At 44.5% G+C, this 27417-nt stretch overlaps 1 protein-coding gene across 1 annotated transcript in view; it reads left to right on the top strand.

Moving 5' to 3' along the window:
• CTTNBP2 (cortactin binding protein 2) overlaps positions 1–27417 on the top strand; it is a 592842-nt gene that overhangs the window by 83476 nt on the left and 481949 nt on the right. The window contains exon 2 of the mRNA XM_069627945.1: positions 11496–11603. Coding sequence (XP_069484046.1) covers positions 11496–11603 — 108 coding nt within the window. The remainder of the gene's footprint in view (positions 1–11495; positions 11604–27417) is intronic.

Raw genomic sequence — 27417 nt, 5'->3', positions numbered from 1 at the left:
TAGCGTCTGCCCACTGACAATGAGCGTCATTGGACACTGGTGTTCGGGGGGGGTAGGAGGGTGGAGGGGGTGTGTTGTGCTTCTTTTGGGTGGCGGTTCGATTGGGTGTGTAATGTCATTTCACATCTGCAATACAATTCTTCATATTCATCCAATGAGATGTGTGGACATTGATCTCTGTGTACGAGGCCTATCTTGGCGTACAGTCCACATTGTGCATGTTCCAGACACACACAGTGCCACAAGTCCCGTGTCCATGTAACAGCCACCAGGCGTGAGTGCTAGAAGCATGCATCTATGAGATTCTGACGTAATTCACGGGCCTCCAGTGCCTCGCGGACCCCTTGAGGTGCTGCCACATCCCCACCCTCATCATGACCATCTTCAGGTGCTAGCAGTTCTGCGTCGGGGGGCATGGCCACATTCCTACGTACGCACATGTTGTGTAGCATGACACATGCCATGACCATCTTTGCCACCTTCTCATGGCGGTACAGGAGTGCCCCGCCAGACCTGCTGAGGCAGCGGAAACGCGCCTTCAGTAGGCCGAATGCCTGTTCTATGACCACACGGGTACGTGAGTGGGCATGGTTGTAGTCCTCCTCATGCTGGTCCTGTGGGTTCCGGATTGGTGTAAGGAGCCATCTCTTCAGTGGATACCCGCAATCACCTGTATGTGGACAAGAAAGGATGTTTGTGGAATGTCATTGCTACGTACGCACCCCTCCCCCCCTTCCTGCCAGGTCATTCACGCATCACCTACCCCACATACTCATGCATTAAATGAGACTCACCGAGTAGCCAGGATCGGCGCCCTGCGTGTCGCTCCATGTAGCGTGGTATTCTAGAGTTCCGCAAGACCATAGAATCATGTGTTGATCCTGGAAATCGGGCAGAACAATGTGTAAAGATCCTGTTGGAGTCACACACCATTTGTACATTGATAGAATGATATTGTTTCCGGTTGCGGTACTGGGCCTCCATGGCATGTGGGACAACCAATTCCACATGGGTGCAGTCGATGGCACCAATGCAACCCGGTATGCCGCCAAGTGCATGGAATCCCACTTTTGTGTTTGTAAGCTCCTGCTCCGAGCGTGGTAAAGTGATGTAGTCGTCTGAGTGCTTCAGGAGGGCATCAAGCACTTGGAATAGTGTCCGTGAGAATAGTGGCTGTGAAATGCCATGCAACTGTCCGACTGTGTGCTGGTAGGTGCCTGTGGCCAGGAAGTGGAGTACAGACACCACCTTCAGTAGGGGTGGGATGGCGGTTGGGCTATCTATCATGCTGACAAGGTCAGCGTGTGTCATGTCGACAATGGCGGTTATGGTGTCCCGGTCCAAACGGTAGAGGGTGTGGATCTGCTCAGCTGTGAGGTTGAACGGATTAGCTCGGAGGCGTGGGATTGCGGGCTGCCTGCGTGGTGGTAGTGGCTGTGCTGGTGGGGCTTGCTGGCCATGCCTTGCCCTCCTCCTCCTCCTCCTGCGTCTCCTCTGTGCGGCCGGTTGTTGTAGTAGTTGGCGTTCGTCTTCTTCTTGAAGTTGGAGTACTTGCAGTGCAATCGGGTCCCCCAGGCCCAACATCGCTAGTCCTGCCGGTAGCATTCTGGAGTGGGTGTGGTTGTGGGAGGGGTTTGGGTATGCAATTTATGTGTTTTCAGGCTGTATAGCCTTCACCTGTGGTGATTCATTCCACCTGTGTCAGCTGCAATGCCTTTCGTGCGAGCAAGTCCCGCACACGACGCTGCAATTCGACGCATGGCATCTTGCATTTGCATTCATGTTCTTAATCCCGAAGGCTGTGGAATATTGGTTTATATGTTAATTCTGCTATGGTCCCATTGTTGCACATATGATATTTGCATTCGCGAGCAGACTTGTGAAGGGTCAGTGGAATGTAGTGCTCGATCAACGGTGGACCCTCATGCAGCACTGTAACGACGTTCACCGACGGCGGGGAGTCCCATCAGTGATTGAGGCCAGTTACCATTTTCACACACAGCCGCACTGCATAGATGTATTTGTGAATACAAGCGTTCACAGATGCCTTTTCAACGTGATGTTGCAAATGAGGAATTCGAAGGACAGCGCTTTCGGTTTTCAACTAGCGGCGTGGAGACGCCCACAGGTCTGACTGGAAATGTAACGTTCTATTGTTGAATGTCCTTGGGACAGGGCCCATGACGGGAATGCAATGATTGATATGATTTGAATGGGATGCGCTATAGCGTAGTGGACGATAAGGCAGGACGTTCCCAAATACATGTGACTTCACTACACAAGGAATCCGGGCAGGAGCACAGTGGATTTTGAAGGCTGCATTACGCACATACTCAATGGAAATTTCGAATGTTATGTGAGTGAATATTCAGGCGTTTTCATTACGGGATGAGGGAATGATGAATGGATGCATGGAAAGATGATTTAATTGGGAGTCTGCCATGTACATGCCTATTTGGAATCTGTCCCCTTCCCCTGCGCTATGTGATGCAAGGCTGCCATAGTGGGACCATCGTCTGTCTGCCCTTGTTGAACCCTCCCTGTCTCAACGCGCCTTCAATCACTTGTGTCTATGCACGTTGATGATCCCATCTGATGGATCCTGTTCTGACAGGCGCATGCACACAGACACTCGTTTGAAATAGTGTATTCACCTCGATTTGTGTCGTAATGATTCGCAAGTGATTTTTGGGTGCAATTGATCCTTATGAGTGGGCTAGCATGCATATGGTTGTAGGTTTGGTGTGTTGAATGAAGTGAGTAATACATATGAAGTTCGGATGCCCATACTATCTTTTTTTTCATTTGGGTGACAGGTATCTCCTCCCCTTCTGCCGCTGCCATCTGTACGCCACTCCTGCAGATGGCTTCTACAGTCGACACTTGCAGCTTCGAGTTAATCAGTGGAGCACCATTACGATCTTATGGGACGATCGCCAATGGCCCACATGCCCTTACGCAGTACTAGTGGCTAGGTGCAGCATACCTAGCTTCCAGCTGGACTAGTGTCTACTTCATGGGACGACCCTGCGGTCCTAGGCGCTTCCATGTTGCGTTTTTGGACGTGGATGTAGCCCCTGTGTGCCATGAAGGTACAGGGCGTCACACATGGGGAAGCTGGTCATTTATTGCGGATGCAGCCCACAGTAATGCTGATCATTTGTGAGTTTATGCTCAAATGGCTGTATGGGCTTGGTGATTTTGATGTGCATTAAATTTATATTCAGATATTAACTGTGTAGCGTTATTCTTTGCTAGTAATGTGGCATATTCCGATTTGTGGCGCGATGTATTGTGAGGTGTTCTGCATTGGGTCCCGGCTTCTGGGTACAGTTGTGTGGTACGTGCTTATGCTGATGGTTGGTTTGACTACTGGCATGTGTACAGGGCTGGTGCAGTCTCCCTCAGGTTACTGCTTTGACTGTTGGTTTACACTGGTGGCAAGCGATGGGGGACTGTTGTTGTTTTGTGTCATGGAATTTTCAGTTCATTTTGGTGTACTTGCACCTTCAGATGCCTGTGCTGCATCAGTACGGCAATGGTGTGTTGCCAATTGTGGATGGCCACTCACAGGGCACTTGGGGCCCCTGCATGCATTTGTTCGTTGGCATGCATGGGCGACTTGTACATTTCACTGGTTGCATGGTGTGACTGCATTGCGCCTACGAGGAGTTGTGCAATGTGGCCAGGGAGTGGAGTACAGGCACTCAGTAGGGCCATTACGGTTGGTTCGCGATGCCGTAGTTCTCGCCATGGCGGAATGGTACTTTCCGCCATGCTTGATGGCGTTAGGTGAATGTCCGCTGGGGTCAGCATTCGCGTACCGTTGCGCCATGGCGGATATTGCGGTTTTGCACGGCGCGCGTGCACGTACTTGGTGCAGTTAGCGTTGGCGTTCACTACGGTGTCGCTAATCGCATCGTACTTTACGGTGACGGGTCATGATCGCAACGGGCGGTGTTCGATGGCGGTATTACATTTCCGCCATCGTTTTTCGTATTCCGCCAGGGTCGTAATGAGGGCCACTGTCCTTATCCAGCCCTCCAAGGACGTAATCCCTCTGGGGAAGATGACAGGGCAGTTCATCCTGCACCACAGGTTATTGTGGCACAGGGACAGTGTAAAGCACTGGAATGGGGCACCACAGATGGTAGACGGCGGGATGGGCAAATTCAGCAGGCCAAGGAAGAGCAAGAGGTGGTAGCAGAAAGGCGTGGCAGAGGGCAGCAAGGGCAGCAGGCAAGAGTCAAGAGAATACAACGAGATGGAGAGAGAAGCAGGGAGCAGGCTTGAACCACTCAGAACGGGGACAGAGATGCAAAAGAAGAATTCAGGAGCGTGAAATAATAAGGAAGTTGAGATGTGCTGAGAGTTGCCTCTTCTGGGGTTTTATGGGTGCGGAATGAGCACGAGGCTGTTTACTCTCCATTGCCTAGCAACATTGAACTGTTGCCATGGGTGCATACACCAGACTAAGTAGCATTATGGGGGCACCGATCCGCACAGAATGCCAAACTCATGGGGGCCTGGCCTACCGCTACCATTGGTACAAAGCAGATGCAGGTGCAGGCAGTGCTCCATCCCACAGGTAAGGAGTGGGTAATGTGGGAGTCCTGCACACCCTGTTGAAGTAAGCACCACCACAGGTAGAGCCACCAGGCTTTAGCTGTTTATCGAGCTGAGCAGAGGCTGTGTGGGTGTGTAACACAATGGAGACGGCCCGTGCTTACCAAACTGCTTGGTGAGTCACAAGTGATTTCCGCTAGCACCTTTTTGTTGGTTCAAGCAATTCCTTCTGGCCTGTTCCTTGTTTTTCCCCGCTTCTTGTCCCTACCTGCTCCTTGACTCCAGCCTTGTGGTGCCCCTACCTCAGACGCTTGTATGCACTGCTTAACTGGTTATTGATCCTGCCTACCCTTCTGCACTTGCCTTGGAATACCCTCTGCTCAGACGCTTGTGCCTACTACCTTACTGGTTTTGTTTTCCCTTTCTGCTCTTTGTCACCTGCTTGGTTTGCCCTCTGCTAAGACACCTGTGCAAACTCCTGCGTTGTTTGCTTGACAAGACTATGGCAGGTTTCCCTGCATTACTCACCTGTTCTGGTGATGGAACGCTTTCTTCGCTCCAAGGAGATCCTTACTGTGTCCCTCTAGTACAGCTGCATCCTCGTGCCACCCGGGAGGCCCCTGAAGTCTTCATATTTATGTGTGTGTGCCATTTAGGGCAGTTGGAGCAATCACTGCTTTTCTTTTCAAGATCTGGGAACGTCTATGTGCAGTAAGTCATCCGCTCTAGAACCATGTGTTTCCTGCACTTGTTTCTGTGTGCACACTGCCTGCAGCTGGTTCTCAGTTGGCCTGGTGAACACCTCCCTGCTCATGGTCTGCCAAAAGACTGTAGAAAGGATAACACCTATTTTAAATGAGATAAGCAGTCCATATTGGAACGTGGCCACAGCAGTTTAAGGGACCTTACAGATTCAGGAATTCCAAATTGAGAAGGGTCCAGATTGATTCCCAAAAATAGAAAGCAACATTTGAAAGTACTACACTCCAATGTAAATTCAGATTGTCCTATAGTCCTATCTATGGTATCTTCCCAGGAGTGAGGATGATCTAGGAACAAAAAGGGGATGCTAGTTTTAAAGAAACGTAGGCGCAGTGCAAGCAAATAATACATTGGGGCTCATTCTGTGTTTGGCAGCAATTTCGTGCTAATTCCACCAAATTACCACCAAAATCGTATGCCATTACTGCCACATGGTCCCGTGGGGTTACCATTGGATTACAAGTTGTGGGCGGTGTTAGTCCTCCATTACAGAGTGGTAATTCCGCCGATATTTTGAGGAAAAGAAAAACAGTCGAATTACCACTCTATAATTCCACCAGTGATAATTCCCCCAAAACCTGTGATTTGGCGGTGCAGCAAAATGTAGGTAATTCCGTCATTATCCCAAAAAGTGTTGATAATTAAATTACTTACATTTATTTTACCACACCGCCAAACTTAGAATGAGCCCCACTGTTTTTTAATGTTGTAGGTAAGTGTTAATTGAGTGCAATGTAAAACTGACAGCATTTGGTGCACATTTCAGCACAGTTTTGTTTTTGTAAAGGTAAGCAAAACTAAAATAGAATCACTGTATTTCTACCGGCATAATTGTTGATTTGGGCCATGGTGCAGTCATGAAACACCATCACTTGACAGAATATTCTTAATAATTGCCTCCAGTGTGTGCCGTAGTCATTAAACGGACGCAAATGGAAAGTACCCGAGAGGATTTACTCTATTCACAGAAAATGGTGCAACATGTGAATCCCATGTATTCCCTGGTTTCTGAAATACACAGGTGGATTCCTTTGTGAAGTGAAAGGGAAGGGGGTCTCAGATCGATTGAAACCAATCTGAACTTTCTTCCAGGTTGGATAGGGGCAAATGAAATTGTGTAGATTGTAGAATTGAGAGAATCACTTCCTGAATACAAAACCTACAGATACAACTTATTATGAGCGTAGTGCAAACTGCACTCCCCTGGCGGGAAGCCCATGCACTACGTTTATTTTATTTGAGAAACTGTGAGTTTTATAACAGTTTTTTGATTCTGTAAATGGTGGGCGGTATTGGCGAAAATTTAAAAAAGCTGTATTTTGATGCATTTAAAAATGTGACTTTATACCTCATGTTTAAATGCTTTTGTGCATCAAGAGAGATAGAGATCGACAAATGATTGAAGTTTAATCAGAATGTCCAGTATTATTTAGTTTCATATATATATATTTGTGTATGAAAAGTAGTGAGATTCATGAAGGCAGGTACATTTCTATTTTGAAGACCAGCTGTTTGTGTAAAATTGTGGTGACTTGTGTGGTATAAAGATGGAGACCACCTTTGTTTGGATTTGACTTTAATTTTCTATCAATAAATTTGAGTTTTCGAAAAACTGGCTATTTTCTATCCCAGAATTGAAGGGTGGGACTGTATGGACTAAAACTCATCCAGAGTCACTGACTATTATAAGTGCATGCTTCTCGCAGTCCAAGAATCTCCCTTAGGATACATATTCATGCTCCTCACAGTCTAAGACTCTGATAAAGGTTATAAGTGCATGCTTCTCGCAGTCCAAGAATCTCCCTTAGGATACATATTCATGCTCCTCACAGTCTAAGACTCTTATAAAGGTTAGAAGTGCATGCTTCTCGCAGTCCAAGAATCTCCCTTAGGATGCATATTCATGCTCCTCACAGTCTAAGACTCTTATAAAGGTTATAAGTGCATGCTTCTCGCAGTCCAAGAATCTCCCTTAGGATGCATATTCATGCTCCTCACAGTCTAAGACTCTTATAAAGGTTATAAGTGCATGCTTCTCGCAGTCCAAGAATCTCCCTTAGGATGCATATTCATGCTCCTCACAGTCTAAGACTCTGATAAAGGTTATAAGTGCATGCTTCTCGCAGTCCAAGAATCTCCCTTAGGATGCATATTCATGCTCCTCACAGTCTAAGACTCTTATAAAGGTTATAAGTGCATGCTTCTCGCAGTCCAAGAATCTCCCTTAGGATGCATATTCATGCTCCTCACAGTCTAAGACTCTTATAAAGGTTATAAGTGCATGCTTCTCGCAGTCCAAGAATCTCCCTTAGGATACATATTCATGCTCCTCACAGTCTAAGACTCTGATAAAGGTTATAAGTGCATGCTTCTCGCAGTCCAATAATCTCCCTTAGGATACATATTCATGCTCCTCACAGTCTAAGACTCTTATAAAGGTTATAAATGCATGCTTCTCGCAGTCCAAGAATCTCCCTTAGGATGCATATTCATGCTCCTCACAGTCTAAGACTCTTATAAAGGTTATAAGTGCATGCTTCTCGCAGTCCAAGAATCTCCCTTAGGATACATATTCATGCTCCTCACAGTCTAAGACTCTTATAAAGGTTATAAGTACATGCTTCTCGCAGTCCAAGAATCTCCCTTAGGATACATATTCATGTCCTCACAGTCTAAGACTCTTATAAAGGTTATAAGTGCATGCTTCTCGCAGTCCATGAATCTCCCTTAGGATACATATTCATGCTCCTCACAGTCTAAGACTCTTATAAAGGTTATAAGTGCATGCTTCTCGTAGTCCAAGAATCTCCCTTAGGATGCATATTCATGCTCCTCACAGTCTAAGACTCTTATAAAGGTTATAAGTGCATGCTTCTCGCAGTCCAAGAATCTCCCTTAGGATGCATATTCATGCTCCTCACAGTCTAAGACTCTTATAAAGGTTATAAGTGCATGCTTCTCGCAGTCCAAGAATCTCCCTTAGGATGCATATTCATGCTCCTCACAGTCTAAGACTCTTATAAAGGTTATAAGTGCATGCTTCTCGCAGTCCAAGAATCTCCCTTAGGATACATATTCATGCTCCTCACAGTCTAAGACTCTTATAAAGGTTATAAATGCATGCTTCTCGCAGTCCAAGAATCTCCCTTAGGATACATATTCATGCTCCTCACAGTCTAAGACTCTTATAAAGGTTATAAGTGCATGCTTCTCGCAGTCCAAGAATCTCCCTTAGGATACATATTCATGCTCCTCACAGTCTAAGACTCTTATAAAGGTTATAAGTGCATGCTTCATCCAGTCCAACTAATTGAATTGATGAGGCAATATTAACCAGCATTGCATGCTGCTACCAACGGGGATGGTTCACGGACCTGGTTAATATCACAATTTGGACCTGCGACTTGAAGATGATATTGCTTAAGTTGAGATTATATTCAAGAAAAATAATTAACCTTTTCTCGAGCAATTCTCCAGCATTGGATATTACATAGATTGACATGCTTGAATATTCCTCTTGTTAGACTGGGAATTCTGTGTAATTTAAATAATTAAAAACTATATCAAAACTTTTCCTTAAGGAAATGCTACACAACCAGCCCTATAGGACCTGTGTAGCATCTCACTTGTGCAGTCCCTCCACCTCCTTTGGTCCTTTTAGAACCTAACCAATGCGGTGACAGGGCTTAAGCTCCACCACAGTCAGCCATCTTCAGATTTTTCACTGTGGTCTTACTAATAATAATAATAATACTTTAATGTGATACAGATTGAAAGTAATTCAAACTTTACACATATTACAAATTACATAGAAAAATAAGCTCTTTAAAATAAGGCATAAATATATACATCAATACATAGTTCCTTTACATACGTCAAAAATACTCCAGAGAGAAAGCAAAGTAAAATACAAAATGCTATATAGTCAATTATCCTTGGCTACAGATTAGCACACACATAGTGGTGGTTATGCAGGAGTTATACACCCCTACCAGAGACGCCATGCCTCTATACCCATTAACTGTGTAGGAGAAGGATAACCTCTTCCTAATCAGAGTAACTCGGTTATTAGTGAACCCTCCCTATTAGGACATTTCAAATCAAGGTGCCCATAACTTTTTCGATCTGTAGCCATACATTATACAGCGCAATAAACAGATGCATATTGGAAGTATTCGTACAATAAAGCCAGAATGGTCTTTCACATATAGTTTGCGGGTCGTGCACAAATTCCCCAAGATATTTAGAAATTGAGGAACCCAATATAGAGCACTCGGTCAATAGATGCTTAGCGGTCTCCAGGCTTTCAGGAAGATTGCATAAACGACATACTCGCTCAGTAGCAGAGATCTTTTTCCTGGCTCCTAAATTATACAGAGTGGGTAATTGCTCCAGACGGAACAGAGTAATAAAACGTCTGAGCCTTATGGAGGGGCAGAGGTACAAATAGGCTTGGGGTTTCATAAAATTATAGAGTCTATATTTAACAAAAGCACAAGACTTTAATCTACTCAAGTGTGAGAAGTTCTCTAACCAGTCCCAGAGGTCTACCTTTTTACCAAGCGCTGTTAAAACGTCCTGGGAGACAATTGCCCCTCTATGAGTCCAACCTATGTCTCTAAGAAATTTGGTCATATCTTTCTGGAGGGGGGAAGTGGTATCCTTTTTACTCACTTCTTGATGTATAACAGCCAATAAAGGATTAGGAGAACTGCTCTTCATCTTGAGATAGAAGCCCACCCTCTTTTTAAGTACCAGTGCTTTAAGTGATGGAAGGCCCAACTCAAGCCTAATCAGGGCCATTGGGACACTCGGAGGTAATCCCAGTATACGTCGCCAGAATTTTCCCTCCATCACTTGCAACCAGGCCAGGTCGAATGAAGTAAGGGCCTCCAGCCCATACGTAATCATGGGCGCAAACACTTGAATGTATAAGTGTCTCGTCCCCCATAGGGTAAAACCGGCCTGCTTGCAGGTAAATGACGCAATTAAAGCTGTTACTTGCTGCGCCCTAGTTATTCGCCCTTGTCTGCACAGGGAATAATCGCCCAACGGTTCAATTTCAACACCTAGATACCGATAGGATGGAGAATATAGTATATTGTTATTATACACCCAGAGCTCGACTCGGGATACTCTTTTCTTCGTAAATCTGAGCACCTTTGTCTTGTCTAGGTTAATCGACAAACCATTGATCTTGGCATATTCCCATAAAGTCACCGCAGAGCGCCTAATACCAGCTATGGTGTTATCAAAGACGACCAGGTCGTCTGCATATGCTAAGACAGTGCACGGTGCTTCCTGAACCTGAGAATCCTCTCAAGCTCTCTGAGCTTTATTCACTTTTACCACTGGTTGGTTTTACATGACTTTCACACTTTTTAGAGCCTGCTCCCAACTATAGCTAAGGTCCTAATACATAATAAATATTGAGCCAAGACATGGAAAGTAAGTGCACAAACCAATTTCTCATTTTATTCTGTTTATGGAATAAGAATACAAAAAGTTCTGCTTTTCCAGTGTGAAAGATGTGAATTAGTTTGAGGCAAAACCTGTTTCTTTTTATGCCATGTAACCAACATACTACGAAAGCCACACTGCGCCTCTTTTTCCCTAGTGCAGAAAATTGATTGGAGCAAAACATGTTGCTCCATTCCGTGGTAAAGAAGCAGGAAAACTAGTGATAAGTGAATTTGCTCATTTTTTAGCACTGGTGAAAACTTTGAATAATCTGTCTATTGGGGCCTCATTTCAGGACTTTTGCAGAGGTGCAAGAGAAATTGTGCATGGTATTAACACAGAGCCAAACATTTACCCAATGCAAATATGCATTCTCGCAATGCATTTTAGCACAAAGGCATTGTTTGACCCAGTGTTAATATCGTGCCCTATTTTGCCGAGGGCATCTGTTGCTCTAAGGCAGAGCTGCATTGAAAAGGTATTTCAAATGGATTGTGTCGTCCCACGTATTCTCAGCTGCTTCAGAATTTTTTTTTCGGCAGAGGGCGCTGTGCCCTTCAAGCTTATCGTATATGGCAACCATAGGGTTGGTAACCTAAATGACATTTCCTGTGTAGATTTGATTGCTTTGCCATTTTCATCAGATGTGATCATACTGCGTTTTCATGTTGTAGGAATGGAATTAATTGGTTGTCTTCTGCTTTCAGAAAAGGGAGTTTGACGTGGATACCCTCAGCCAGTCAGAATTACGCTTTCTTTTAAGCATACTGGAAGGAGAATTGGAAGCAAGGGATCTCGTGATCGAAGCTCTGAGGGTAAGCTTTGGTTATCTTTAGTTGTATACTATATTTAGTCTTTGTGATAGTCCAGGAATGGCTTTGCCAAAGCAGCTTGGCCCTGAAGGAGTCAAAGGCCGAAACACTGATAATTTGTCCAATGACTTGGCAAGAAATATCATTCCTTAGCCTTCTGTATTAGGAGGCCTCTGAGTCAAAGATCAGTGTACGTAACCTGAATTGAGCTTTAGCCATAAGCTAGCAAAAGAAAAAGCGCAGATTGTCAATCATGACGAGGCCAGGAATTCTGAATTATTTGCGTACATGAACACCCTTCAAATTGGTAGGCACACTCCAAATTGTGCAAGCCACACAGACTTGTACAACCACCCATGGGAGCCTTGCAATGTTTGACTGTGAAGTGGTAAATTAGATTTAAGATGCTTACAAGAGGGTTGTCCAACTACAGGCCTCAGGGCCGGAATCCTAATGGGGTTTCAAGATATCCCTCATTAATATTCATGAGATAAAATGTTCATACATTTAGAAACGTTGGATGCAAATTTATCTCCTGAATATTAATGAGGATATGACGAATTGGATTCTGCTCTGCAGAAGTACAAGGATGAGTAGCGATAAAAATGCCCACTCAACCCTCACACTTTTAGAAACCAAGAACCTCTGCCTCAAACTTTTACGCCCTCTCAGCCAATGGCAGTTAACTCCCAAGCTAATAAGGGGGGGTTAAATGAGTGCGTTAATGAGAACAAGGAAGCAGATAACGTAGAAGGTCACAAATTGAAGGGGATACAGCTCATGCCAACGCAGCCAAACTTAAGGGGGGATCAGTCAGGATATAATCCAGTAGTAAGCACGCAGAGGGAAACAGCTGACCCTTGGTCTACTGAGTTGTGGAGACCCCTCCAAGAGCAGTTGTTGCGGGACTTGGAGGCCTGCACTAATGCAGGTGTCTTTCAGAAATGGATGGTGTCTGTAAATTCCAATATGGTGACCATACCTTCGGTTAATCCGATAAAGTAAAATGTTGCAGAGCCAAATAGAACGGAAAACTTCTCACAAACCTCCCCCTTAAAGAATGGGCTTCACCATTGTAGTCAAACAGACCTGAGAGAGGCCTTGCAAGTAGGTCGGTCTTCTCAGGTCACAGCTGTTACTCCCGTCCCTGTGCCTGGTAGGAGTGATAAGGCTCTGAGAGAGGCTCATAGGCTGCCTCCAATGGTATCGCCCCCGGCGGCTATGCCTCATCGCAAGAACGTTCGATAAAGAAAAGTTGAAAAGACCAATATTGTGGACCCCAGTCTAAGGAGATTTGTTCTTGATTCGAGAAACTTTATTATCATCAACGCTGATAGGCCAAACCACTTTGAATCCAGGGAGGCTTTGAAAAATAAACTCTTGGCCTAGCTTAATGCCAAATTAGGCGTTAACTGTGTGCGAACTCAGGATCTAAAGGTTCTGCAGAGAACCCATATTGACAAATGGTGCCATAGTGACAATACAGATTGCATTATTGTGGGTTGTGGGTCTAGTAGCCTTCCTCAGTACTTGAATAGAATCTCATTCTCACAGCATATGTCCTCCTCCACCAAATTGAGAATTGTATTAAACTGATATGCAAATGTTGAAATCTCCCATTATAGTCTCTTGCGCTCTTTAGGCGCTGATGTTGCTCACCGGTTCTTAAGTTAGCCCAGATGTTTTTCTCAATGTAACTACTTTTAGGTGCTGATGTTGCTCACCGGTTCTTACGTTAGCCCAGATGTTTTTCTCAATGTAACTGGTGTTACAATTGTTAAGTTATTGTATTGTTTATGTCTTGTGTTTATCTCATCTTTGTATTTTGTATTGTGTATGTATGTTCTATGTTAGCGCCTTGATTCCTGAGGGTTTTGGCGCTTTATATGCATACAAATAAATAAAAAATAAATAAAATTGCAAAAGTAAAACAGGCACAGTTAAGCGATATACTTCCTTTGCCTCTTGTGGTAATGTGGGCAAAGGGAATGCTACGATCTTAAGAGGGGTGTGACTGTGATTCAGTAGCAACTCAACCAGCAAAGCATAACCGTCCAAAATAAAGGGAATGTCCAATCAAGGTTCTATCAAAATATATATATATTAATAATACACACCATCTGCAAGAGAACTAAATAGAAAACACTGTGCAAAACCCACCCCTGTAGAAAGACAGAGAGAATGTAACAGATTGGAGAAAGTAGCACTCTGAGCGTGGATACAGAGATGATGGGCAAATTACCAACCACAAAACAGGATATTTCTTTGGGTGAAAGAAGGAGATGACGTGATCTAAGCAGTCTCTATGGTCCCAGTGGACAGAGGGGGCAGTTGGAGTCAACAGTACCTAGTTTTGGTTCTTGGTAGGTTTTTACATGTCAAACCTGGTGTCAAGTGCAGAAACGAGCAGAGTAGGCTCAGTTCAGGCACGTTCGACTGTGTCGGCCCACGCAACATGCGGGCATCAAATAGGGGTGAATGTGGTTTCTCTGTGCAGTTAAAAGGTGGCTCTCAGCGATGCAGGTTGGGGCGGTCCCAGGATCTCTTTGCCGTTGGGCCGGGTCAAGTTGGGCTTCTAGCTGCTAGGAGTGGCCGATGTATGGTGCTTCAGCGGTTCAAGTCGTCGGGCGACGATTGTCAAAGGTGATGATCTTGGGTATGTCGATGAACAGGCCAATGAGGCAGCCGTTTGAGGGCTAGCTGGGCCAAGCCGTGGTTGTAATCTCTGGTTAGAGTTGGCATGTGGCATCGAGCAGTAACTTTGGACTCCTTGTTTGGCTTCTTCTTCACCTCAGGCTCAGGGTTTTGGAAAGTGGAACTTTCCTAATGTAAGTCCAGTGCTTATTTCCTCTTGGTTGCTTAGGAGCGACTCTTCAGTGTCTTAAAGTATCTAAGAAGTGGTGGGAGACCCCCTTCTTTTAAAGGCAAAATCCTGCAGGTGATTAGACTAAAGCTAGCCTGCCTTAGTGCTCCAATCACTGTTCTTGAAAGAAGTGGACTTTGCCCTTCTGACATCACACAAAAAGTGCTTTGCTCTAGAGGAAGTGGAGGGGACAGGAAGGAGAGAGAGTGGCAGAGAGAAACAAAATGGTGGAACTTTCCTTCCACTGAAAAGATCGCTCCTGATTACTCTTAACTCCACCCCCTTTCCTTCTTATTAGAATCCAAAGGCTTTTAGACATGCACCACCCTGATGTGAGGCTACGCCCTATGAATGGGTGTGCTTCTTTGATGCCTGGGCCCAGGGCAATTGCGTGCTGATCCTGGAGGAGGGTGTTACCTGCCCGCACAAAGGAGATCAAAGAGGCATGGCCACTCAGTTTCTTGTCCTGGCAGGCTCATCCTGTCTGGCCTGAATTAACATCACCTTCCACAGTTGAGCTTGGTTCACAGGACCTGACACATTTGTGATATCATATTGGATGTGGCTGTGATAATTATGAGAATACCACCCACCATACCTTAACTCAGGTATGGCTTATATTTAAAGACTATTTTGCCACCAGGAGGTAGACACATAATTATAGGACTTTTAAAAGGGATGCATCTCTCAAAGGCAGACTCTGCGCTGTAGAGACACTGCAGCTGCCAAATGGCCACGTGTGACCGCAGAACCTGCTGCGTGCCACTAGTAGAGCAGGTGCTGCAAATCAGGGTGCCGATGCAGCAGGACACAGGTACACACTGTGCTTTTAGCAGGGAGCTTATGAAAGGGGAGTCTGATTAGCAGATTTCCCTTCCACAGATGGAATTACCTGCATCATTTTATTAATTTAATAAAAAATCAAAAAAGCAGGGCTTCTACACCTTGCCAAATGGTAGTGCGTCACAGAGGGGTATCCTGAAAATCTGCTAAGTCTCCAGCCCTCAAGGACTGACGTTAGACAACATAACGTGCATAGGTAATTCTGGAATCAAAATAGTAAAATAGTGACAAAGTATGGTCTTGGAAAACAGCATGTGCAGACCTTTTAGGTCTGCCAGCCTGAATCATAAAACCATTTCCAGATTCACCGGGAAGCTGTACCATCCCAGTGCAAGGGGAAGGTTTGCCTAGCAGATCTCCCTGGCACCGAGAGCCACATGCTTCTGCTGGCCGTCCTAGGCTGTGGATGTGTCCTAATTTCCATAAGAAAGCATTGAGGGTTGATGTAACCTGGTCTCCTTCCCCCAATCTTCTGAATTCCTAGTGTTACCCTGGCTCTCACTTTCCCTGCTGCCTCTTTTGTTGTAGTTTCTCAGATGCCTGTGCCATATTGTGTATCACGAACAGTCTGCATCGACGCCTATTACCTTGCTGTCTGCATGGCGATTATAGAACTTAACGGGAAAATAAAAAATCATTTTTTAAAAAGAAATTGGGCCCCCCCCTAATTCCCCTGTTTTCCTCAATTTCTAAGGCCATCATGAACCCCCTCACCCCTTTAAACCCCTTCCCCCTACCCCATATATATATATTTTTTTTTTTTCGGTATTCTTTTTAGTAAAAGTTGATTTGTTCTTTTTTTTTTCAGTAACATCACCGGATACCATTTGCTTGAGTGCTTTTTCACATGAGTTTTCTTCGTAAAATAGTATTTCAGAAACTGTGCCGGGTTGATGATGCACCTGAAAGTAAGGAGTCCCATTGGAATAAGTAATTCAATGGGACCCAGTTGAGAATTGTTGGGTTTTGGCAGGCATAGTTTGACGGCATTGGTGGGTGTGTCTTGGAGCCCCCCAAGAACCATTCAAAATAATGTGTTTTCCGGATCAATTAAGCTACAGTCCCTCTTGCCCTGCCGGAGGAATTGATTTAGGTCTACATGCATATAAGGAAAAGTTAGAAATTGGGCAGCAATGGTGTGCTCCGACGTGTACTCATGTAAAGGTTGAGGATGAAAGTTGTAGTAATAGAACCTCGTTTCTGTTTTGGGTTCGTGTTATTGATTATATTATGTAGAGTTTTAGAAATATGCATGTTTGGTCGTTGCACAAATGTGGGGATATATTTAATATTTGTACCACTCAGTTTGCAGCAAGCAGAGCTTGTGGGGTTTTAGATAATTGAAGTTGAAATAAAATTACAAAGGTGTGCAGTGAAATTAAAGTACTGAGACAATTACAGTTATTGAGTTTGATGATTTTCTTTTCTCTGAATAACAGTGGGACAAAAACACATGGAATTGTTTTTGCAATAAAAACAGCCTTACAGAGTAATGATTTCTGCGCTTGGATGGGAAACATGATTAGAAGTGTGCTCTGGGGTCTTCTTGATTGAATTAAGTGCATCCCAGCAATGCACATGAACTTTAACGGGGTGTATGGGAGGAGGTGGTTGGGGGAAGTGGGAGGTGGTTAATAAAAGAAACAGACTTCATAACCTGGGCTGCTTGTACGGCATTAATGGATTAGAGGGTATTTGCTGTTTAATTGTTGGCAAGTAAATTCATTATTCTATTACCGGGTGCTCTTTCTCAATTGCAGCTCGCTGCCAATACGTTGACAATTACCCTGCCAGGGCGCGTTAGCAACGCTGCATGCGGCGCAACCACGCGGAATGGAGCTGCTGGTAGAAAGATGTTTTTGACAGCTCATTATCATCATGCACACTGTGGCTATCCGCATAATCTTTAGTGTGATTTCTGCATATGGCATGCAGTTGAAACATAAAACCATGTTGCAAGATCTTTCCAGTCAATTGACACTCGTTGCAGAAGCAGAGCATGTTCTCCTTTGTTTTTCTTTTTCAATTAATGTCCTTATGTGCTGTAATGTGTTCGCTAACCCGATCTACTGGATGCTAATGCAACTCCGTGTCATACCGGTCTCCTACAAGACAGACCGATCAATCAGCAAATTGAATGGGATTATGAAAGGGCATTGAAATGTGCACATCAAATCATCCACCTTTGATGGCGAAATGGTACCAGTTTGCAATAATGACTTCTGTGCTTGGTTAATAATCCGAGAACACCCCTACTTTTTTAAGCACTCACTCCGTAGTTCTGTGCCCAACGTGCCGTTCAAAGATACAAATTCCTGCATGGTGGATCCATACATGAATCCTTTAAAGTTTATCAAATGAACAAGCAATGAATTGGTGGATCACAACACTTCTTTACAGTAATGTTAAATAGCAAAACTGGGTTGGAAAGCACTTTATTAAAACGGGTTTCTATTAAAAACCATTGAAATGCTCTATAAAAATGAATTTGAGGCGGTGTGCATTCAGAAAACCTAAACTAAACTAATAAATGTTGCTGCAAAACTATGACCTTTCATATTTTTTATTTTACAACGGCTTGAACGTGATGCTGGCACAAGGAAAATGCAACTGGAAAAATAATAAAAGAATGACTTGTCTAACAATTTAAATGATTTTAAAATCAAAGACAATTTTTTAAAGGGTCTTTTAAGAAAATAGCATAAGTAATTGTGGAAGTGGAATGGTTGGCGCTGGGCACAAGGACATAGAGAAGGAGGGAGTTGGTGGAGAGCAAAAAAAGGGAGAGTGCGGCTTCCAACTCCTTTGCACTATGCAAAAAATCCCAAAAACCTCACAGAAACAAAACAATTGGAATCGACATTTGTGAATGAAAAATGTGATTCCTGATTTGTTCTAAAAAATAGAGAATTTTGTGAGCACTGAAAATGTATGATCTTTAACTCTTTATGCAACTTCTAGTTATTTACGTCTTTTATTTTCTGCATACGGTTTGATATTTTTGGGTGATTTTTTATAATTGCAGGGCCCTTTTTTCCACTCGTCCGAATCAAGCTGGATTGCTACCTGCTGGATAGTCCATGGCGTTTTCTCTTGCGTAACTAAACGAAATATCTATCAGACCCAATGATCTGCAGCCTTTTTGCTTTCCGGATGTTTCCTTCTACTATGCCGATCAGCCATATCCAGCAGAGTCGACAGCAGGGGTGTTGCTGGGTCTGGAAAAGATGCTGGGCTACACTTATGTCGGGACTGTCGAGACTCGGGCGAGCTAGCCTTGGTTGTAGCTCCTGAGCTTCTTTCCGGGGCTACAACCAAAAGACCCAGGGCTATTGCCTCCCCTATGGTCCCCAGAGCAACGCCTCTGGTCAATGGTAAAAGAAGTTGGGAGTCGAAGTCTAAAACATCTGAAGGGCCTCATGTGGCAGACCTCTGTATTAGGCCAAAGGCTAACACCAGTCACCAGTGTGGATTCCTATGGCATCCCATTAACAAAAATAAATGAAGCAACAATTGTCTCATTTGAGAATTGTTATCTTTCATGATCCACACAGCAACTCTATAAATGCCCCCCTTACCATCTTTTGGGGTCAATGTTAGTGCTCGAAGTCATGGGAAGTTAGTTTCCTTCTAATTAAGTTAGAAACTCAAGCAAAATGCGTAACAAAATCCTACATCATTCTTACCTTATCTTAATGGAATTTGTAAAGCGCATCCTACGTCCAGGGGCATCACGGCACTGTAGATACGTAAGATAGTTAAGCTGGGGGAAGATTATCTGAATAGAAAGGTCGTCAAAAGACGCCGGAAAGAGAGGTGGTCCCTGATAGCGCGCAGCGGCTGTGGAAGCGGGTTCTAGAGCAGGCACGACCACCTACACGGGTGAGCCGGACCCATTGCTTACAATGGTGGAAAATGATAAAACTGCTTGTAAAAGGTTCCAACTTCCGTGTGGCTAGTGTTCAGCTAGCTCTTTATAACGTGTTTGAAGCCACAGGTATACAAATGCAAGGAGCAGAGCATACAGATAATGCTTAATATGGCAACAGATGGATCCGCTGGCGAAAGGGAGCTAGAATCGATCACTTTTGTGTATTTATTCAAAGTGCAATCACGTTTTTCTTTTACATTTTTGCAATTCTGTTCACGAATGTTACATGAAGTTGTTCCCTATTGCCAAGCCTTTAACCATCTATGTCACTAGGCCAAAAATGACCCAAACCCAACTTGAATGACTTTCTGCAGATCTGAGCCCCGCCCCATTTCAGCAAAATACTGTTTCCATGGGGCGGCCCGTTTAAACCCTTGCTACCGAGATTTTTCAGAGCAGCAGTTTTTCGATGTCGGGGTTTAATACAAATCGTAGTTCATCTTTATCTGATTTTCTTAATTTAACAAAATAAAGGGAAGTTGTGATATCGAAAATCAGAGCTCAGTAAATAAAAAGGTTTGCAGCTTCTGGTCGTTTTGGATTTGGTGGGGTCAAGATGGTCAGCACTCGGATGATGTTAGGTGGGTGCTCTTTTGATGATTTAACAAGTCAGTTGCGTAGGGAGCATTTCCATGCACTGCACTGTTAGTGGGTCGTGCTGCCGGGGTATGCTGGTGAAGCCAATTGAGTTGTATGACAACGTTGCTTAATTAAAGTTGCATTGGGTTTTAATGATTATTTTATAATATAATTTAACTGGGTTTCCATTAACACAATTTTATAATGAAAAGAATAAAACAATAGTCAATTTTGTTGATAAACAAAAATAAAACCACAGAATCTTGGAAGAAGCTTAAAATAATGCAAGTCAGAACCACCAACATTTGCAAGAATTCCTTAAAATGAGAGGCCCAAAGTTGAATTAATTCTAATCTGCAAAGGGAGATGTTTCCAGTACTAGGTTACCTTGCAGTACTTCTGTATATCACCTTACACGTGGGCATTGGTGGAAATGGAGACGGGGGGGGGGCGGGGATGACTTCAGGGGGTGTGTGGGAAAGACCATAAAGGTCGGGCGGGCCAGACTCTTCACCGAGAAGTGCCAAGGATAGAACAAAAATTGTAAGGGGAGAAAGATTGTGCAGCGTGATGAGAAAAAAGGAGGATATATTTGCTGGGATGCTGTCACTGCTCCCCAAAAATATGACCAAATCGAATTTTCCGGCCACATGTTGGCAATAAGGCAATAAACGGAAGGTTGGAGAGAAAGGTAAGTAGAATGGTGTAAAGAGGGGAATGGATTTAAGGAAATCAAGGGAAACGACAGTCATGGGGCTGAAGCGTGAGAATGGGCGAGTCTCCTGCATGGATCCCTGGGATAGCCTCATAAAAGGCTGCTTTATAAGTGGTTAAAGGAGGATTAAAGGTAAGGAAGACTTATGAGCTTGTTGTTGAGGTAGACAAAGAGGTCAGGAAAGGCCACCCCTTGTTATTATTTAAAAAATAATAATCTTTAGTGTTTTGTCCCTTTTTCCATTTTATGAGTTTACTATTCCTTTCAGACAAGGTGAATGACAAAGCGCTGTGTAGTCTTGGACTCCTCCCTTGCTTCCTGCCTTCTCAGACACTCTGGGGCCTGGGTGGGGAATCCAAAGGATTCCCGCCCAAGACATAATTTCCACTGAGGCCGTTCTCACCTAGAATGGCAGTGGAAGACTCCAGAAACAGCAAGTAGACAAGAAATGGCAAAAACAGAAGGAGCCCACCATTTCAGTGGCGCTTTTGTGCATCACAGAGGCTGAATGAACAGCCTGTGCGTAATACAGACTAAAAGCCATAGAGGTAAACCCAATAGCACCAGCCATTCATGTAAACTTGCAATTGTAACAAAATGTTACCAGGTAAGTAAGGAAGGGGATACATTCTATCTCCCCAGCACGCTACGTAAGGTGGGTTGTGCTGGCTCACTTATACAAAATGTAAAGGGGATGGAAATCCATCTTCACTACTTGGGAACAGTAGTTCACCCAAGTACATGAAAGCGAAATTAACAGGGGCGCACAAAGGGGGAACCCAGCCTAAGCCCAAAAGTTATAGGAAACTATAACTTCAACCACACACTAGAAGAGACATTTAAAGGTCACCCATAAAAAGAGTAAAAGCCTAGGTGGGGAGGTGGGGGCGGGGGAACATTCCCCTTCACACAGGGACAAGGTCAAATAGTTACCAACTCCAAGCAAAAGGTTCTAGTTTCGACACAGGTCAGGAAGATTTATCATAATGATGAAAATCTTACCTAACTGTGCCTTCTTGCCACCACCATGGCTGCTGATGTAAGTAATATCCACTGCACCGCGCAGTCCTTACCTGGTAATGGACCGCCGTTCTCAGTGAACGTTTTCACTTTGCACAGGCCGTTTCTCTGTCCAGAAGGCCGTTACCAGCCAGTAAGGCCTGGGGCGGCAGCTATAGTTGCCATAATAAACAAATGAATTCCGATGTCGGGATGCCTGCTGCCGGAGCCAACAGAGCGTGTAAAATGCAGTTCACTGAGCAGGATTCCAACCGACACCAAAACACACATATAAAGGTGTGACTAGCTTTTTAGATTCCTTTAAGCCAAACCTTTTGCAGTCACTAGTTCATACGGATTGATGATGAATTCTTAATTTTTTTTAGCTCGTTGGGTGATAATGACATGTTTATAGTTCTATTTTTGAGGCCACTGCTGTAGCTTAGTGCAGTCAAGCAGGACTCGTTATCTTCAGATAGCCAATCCTTTCAAACCACAATGCTGGTTTCTGTTAAACAGCCTGAAACATGTGCCTGCAACATGCTGTAAACTGCTAGTACCTACTCCAAAAAGAAACCGAAAATGAGTGAAAAGCAAAGGGGAAAAAAGAACAGTCAAATGACTGATCACATTAAAGAAAAGTAATGGAAACAGAAGAGCAAGAAGGAAGCCATGCTATCAATAGAAGGGGGAACGCATTAGAGAAGAGGGGCAGTGGCTGTATATAAAAGGGAAGACAATAGTACTTGTTTTGATGAGGGGGCGGGGGGTCGTCCATTTCTCCGTAATACATAAAATAACCCCCATTGTAGTGAGAGGCACTCAATGTGTGTTCCTGTGACGTTGATGTGCAGTCGCCTCATGATAGTCAATAATGTGTCCGCCTTTACACCAAAACCTGTACATAATGTTCTTAGTCTAGTCCAGTTGTGAAATGAACTGGACTAGACTAAGTCTGATAGCACAGCGAGTAGAGCACTCACTTTGAACTCTGTGCAGAGCCTGCTGACGCAGGTTCGAATCCCGGCAGGGCCAAACTCAGCCTTTCATCCTCCCGAGGTCGGTAAATGAGCTCTACACACCGTGGGTAATAATGAACAGCGCTCAGATGCATGAGGGTTCCTAGCGCTATATAAATGCTAAATTATTAAATAAAATTATTATTATCAGTACTCGCCTGTACCAAGGACATGACCTTACTCTCCTGCTGTACTAGCTTATTACGCCCATTGTCGGCCTCACAGTGATTATTGCCAGAGACTGTGCAGTGTGCAGATCCCAACTTCAGTGTACACACTTAATTCACGGGATGACTAGTGGATGATTAGCTTTTTAGCACTGGGAGGATAGCTCAGGGGCAACGCACTCGCCTTGGAAGCAAGACGATGTAGAGCAACTCAGGTTCGATCCCCGGTCACGTTCGATCACTGGGTCTGCACTTAAAAACCTCAGGGTATTAGGCACGTTATAAATAACCAATTACAATTAAGTCTCCTCTAGATGTTTTTTTTCTCGATATTCACAGCCATTCAAGGATAAGGATACGCTTATAGTCGAAGGCTCATTTCGCACACTGCTAAATGTCAGTGCAGGAAAATTATTGCATACAAGGCGGCTAAGTGACTCTCATAAAACTGCTTAACGTCATTATTTGCAGCACATTATAAGCCATCTAATGTGTTCATTTCCTCGCTGCTGATTCGCCATTTAGTCTAGATATTAGAGGGAATAGGCAGAGCTGGGGAGGCAGAGGGTGTATTTTAATGAATACAATAATACTCAACGTAAATAAAACGGACCTTGCAAGTGCCCCGGTGGTTCCATGGCCTTATAAAGAAGCGAATCGGCGTGAAATGGCAGAAACTGCAAATGGCGAGGCCAGATTAGAGAGCGAGGAAAACGAGAGAACAATGGAAAGAGAGAAGGGACTGAACAACAATGTAGATTGAAAACCGCTGAGTTTTGGCAAGGGGAGGGGGGAAAAAAGTCACTGACAGTTGACAGGAAAAAAAGCTAGGGAGAAATGAGAATAAAAGAGAGCTGGAAAATCAAAATCCGGGAAAGGCTTGTGACTCAAAGGGTCTGGTGGTGGGGGGTGGAAGGGCACCAGCCATGTTTACAACAAATGAATATGCCCCCTGTTGTGCATACCACGGGTATAGTGAGCCACTTCAGAGCTCCAGGGGAGCTGCAGCGCCATGTAGGCTTAGAGCGCCCATGTAAGCTGGCAAAGTCTTATTTATGTGACGCACTCGACATAATAAATATGTTACCAGTCAACTAAAATTTCAACCAAACGTTTTATCTTCTGTATATATAGTTTTAGATAAGGTTGTTAGCATGCTTCCATTTAGAAGCTGGAGTATTTTATTCCGATTTTTGAAGTTGAGAGAAAAAAGTACGTCCGTTAGGCGAGTAAAAATATATTTGACATCTGAAACTGATATCTTTGTGTAATTCCTTCACCATCCTTTCCCCTCACTCCCTGGCCGGCCTCCCTTGGCCCTCTTCCTACCCCCACCTGTGAGGCTAAGAACCTTGGGGTCATCTTTGACTCCAACCTTTCCTTCTCTGCCCACATCTCTAATGTCTCTAAAAAGTCAAATTTCCTACTGTACCTCCTTAGAGGTACTCTGCCTTTCCTCTCCTTCCCCCAGAAGCTCATGGTCTCCCAAGCTCTGGTTCTCTCCAGGTTGGACTATTGTAACAGCCTCTTTCTAAATCTACCTGCCTCTACTCTCCGCCCTCTGCAACTAATCCAGAACAGGACTGGGAGACTTGTCCTTTGCCTCAAGCCCCCAGATCTTATCTCTCCAGCTCTGAAATCTCTCCATTGGCTCCCAGTGGATGCAAGGATTAAATTCAAAACCCTCTGCATTGTCCACAAGGCTTTCCGCTGCCAGGGTCCAAAATACCTTCAGCTATCCCTCCGCAAATACCTCCCCTCCTGAGCTCTTTGCTCCTCTACCTCTAACTCCCTCAGGGTCAGTCGCTTTTCAAAGAAACCATTTGGGGGAGATCTCTGTCTTCGGCTGGGCCCTCCCTCTGGAACAGCCTCTCTGCCACTCTAAAACTTGAGGAGAACCATCTCCGGTTCCAGAAGCACCTCAAGACCTTTCTCTTTGCTTCTGCCTTCGCTCCCCCTCTCCCCTGCTGATCTGTTCTCTCTTGGCACCGTGCACCTGACCACACTCTGTCCTCTGGGCCCAGGTACCTGCTCACCCTGCCACCCCCGCACTGCCTCCGGGCCACCCCTTGCACTGGGGTCTGTATCTGTACCCATATAGACCCCCCCTCCTTTTTCTTCCTGCACTTACCAGACCTATCCTGTCTGCTGCCTTAAACCCATCACTTGCCACTTGCTGGCTGCACTACCACTGTTTTTTACCTTTATTATTTATTTATTTATTATTATTTATCTCTTTCTCCTTTGCTCCGCACTTTCCACTTCTCCCCCCTTCCATGCACTTTTCCCCTCCCCCTCTCCTATGCACTTGCGTGTTCTCAATGTCACTGGGCCTAGTAAGATTTTTGTTTTGTTCTCCCCTGTTCCCCTCCCTTGCCTTGTCGCGCTCTGAAACACTTATGTAAGAGCGTGATAGAAATAAAATATCAATATCAATTCATACCTTTTTTCAGCTATGAATTTTTACAAATTACAAGATTCATTTTTACCTTAATGTTCCTTTTCAGAACAGGTGGTAATACCATCAGAGCTTTATCCTACGCCGCTGCTCTGCAGGGCACCAGAAAAATTGCTGTCCCATTGAATCGCACAAAACCGGCGACATAAAGTTATCAAAAGAAAACTTTGATGCAGGAGCAGTCACCAATGTCTTCTGCTTGCATAACCATGTGCTGAGAGGCATTTCTAGGGGGGCTTCGGGGGCTGTAGCCCCGCATCTTTTGGTTATAGCCCCAGACAGAATCTCATGGTCTCCACCCAAAAGGCTAGCTAGCCCCGAGTCTCGACAATCCCGACAGTAGCGTAGCCCCGGATCTTTTCCAGACCTAGCAACACCCCTGCCTCTGCTCAACATCTGCTACTGTCCATGCTCAATGGAGCCCAATGCGCACAACGCCCCCGTATAGCGCAACGCAAGTGCACTTTATTCAATAAAAATGCTCAGTCAGAAACGTCCACATGAGTCACACAAGACAAACGTAATTCAACATCATTATATCAAAAACATCACATTACAAAGAAATGTCAGCAATTCAGCTCAATACCTAAAACATTTATCATAACAGTATTGAAAATCCATTGATCAGTGACCCCTGTCTTATTATCAGCAGAATACATTCCACAATATACACAGACTGGTCAACTAGCTTCGATGATTCGCCTTCTCATAATGGGCTCGTCATCCTTAGCACAAGGCTAGTTTCAACGACCCACTTTCAAAATGTAGCCTCAGGATGGGGGCCTACGCCTTGATGCCACCATAATGCAATGCCTTTTATTCTCCTCAGGCAGGGGGGTTGCTAGGTCTGGAAAAGATCTGGGGCTGCGCTAATGTCGGGTATGTCTGGACTCTGGGCTAGCTAGCCTTTTGCTTGTAGCCCCTGAGCTTCTATCCTTGCCTACAGCCAAAAGACGTGGGGCTATAGCACCTAAACTCCCCCACCCCTAACGACGCCTCTGTCCTCCGATGTTACTTGTATTTCGCTCTCATACAACGTATGGAAAAAAAAACTAATTCTTCAGGAAGTAACATTACCTCCTGAAAAAATGACCTAAATTGAAGATGTCGACTGTAAACCATCATGCCATGAATACACCGGCCCAGAGTCGCCACGCGAACACACACTTACATACAAGCTTGCCTAGGATGGCAAATTTTAAATCTTCAAAACCATCTATCCTCTTATAATGCTCACCCCCCTAAATTGAAAACAGTATTCAAGTGTTGGCTCTTATACTGTCGGTTGACAAACCTTTGAAATGACATCTCTGAGGATCTGCACTTAACTCAGAAGTGATCCACGCCTGATTACTCCCAGAGTAACCTCTCCTTTTACTTGACTCACCCTAGAGGGAATGGCGCACTACTATTCCGTATTCATCTGCTTAAGCCCTCTAACCTCCATGGCTTCCTGTAGAAATCCAATTTCCTGTTTCTATTCGTGAACCCGTTCATGTTTGCTGAAGCCGAAACCTCATGCCTCCATATTCTTTGCATGGCATTGCTGAAATCGGCCATGTTGATTGTACATTCAATTAGTTCCCCGGCTTGGACATGACCCCGCTTGTAGGATGGTCATAAATTGTTCCATCGCTACATCTAAGATATCAGTGTAGTCATGCTCACACAGAACTATAACTTTAGATGCAAGAAATATTTAGGTGCATTAACTCACCGGTGCATTCCATTTAATTTCCATCGTTCCATAAAGCATGAGCCATCACCATACTCTTAATGTAACTTTCTAAATAAAATTAGATCTGTTTCTTTAAATTGCAGTAATGTGTTTGAATCCCTGTATATAAATTCAAATGCTCTGGAAACCACACCTCCAATTGGCCAAAGATCGCCACATACATCCAACTAAGTGTCGCAGCGATTGATCACTCTGCTCATCTTCATGTGGATTAAGACCGCACATCCATAAATGTTTGCTTTCTGCCAGTTTCTTTCCTAAGCTTCTACCACTCACACCCAATTGAAGCTTCTCAATGGCCCAACATTTAGCGGCTTTTAATGCATGTTGACATGTCAAGGGAGGGCGGGAGCCCTAGCCCGGACACCCCACTTAGTACCTGAGTGCGGGTAGACATCATCCCTCCTTCTCTTTACCTCGAGTTAAGCCGGCGTCGCCACGGAGAATGGGGTTAGAGAGGAGGGCAGCAGTTTCAAGGCTACTACACATGGGTGCCACCTAAAGG

Source organism: Ambystoma mexicanum, chromosome 12 (assembly GCF_040938575.1).
Source record: "Ambystoma mexicanum isolate Mex_15411 chromosome 12, UKY_AmexF1_1, whole genome shotgun sequence".
NCBI classification, from domain to species: Eukaryota; Metazoa; Chordata; class Amphibia; order Caudata; family Ambystomatidae; genus Ambystoma; species Ambystoma mexicanum.
This window is presented reverse-complemented; position numbering and strand designations above follow the sequence as displayed.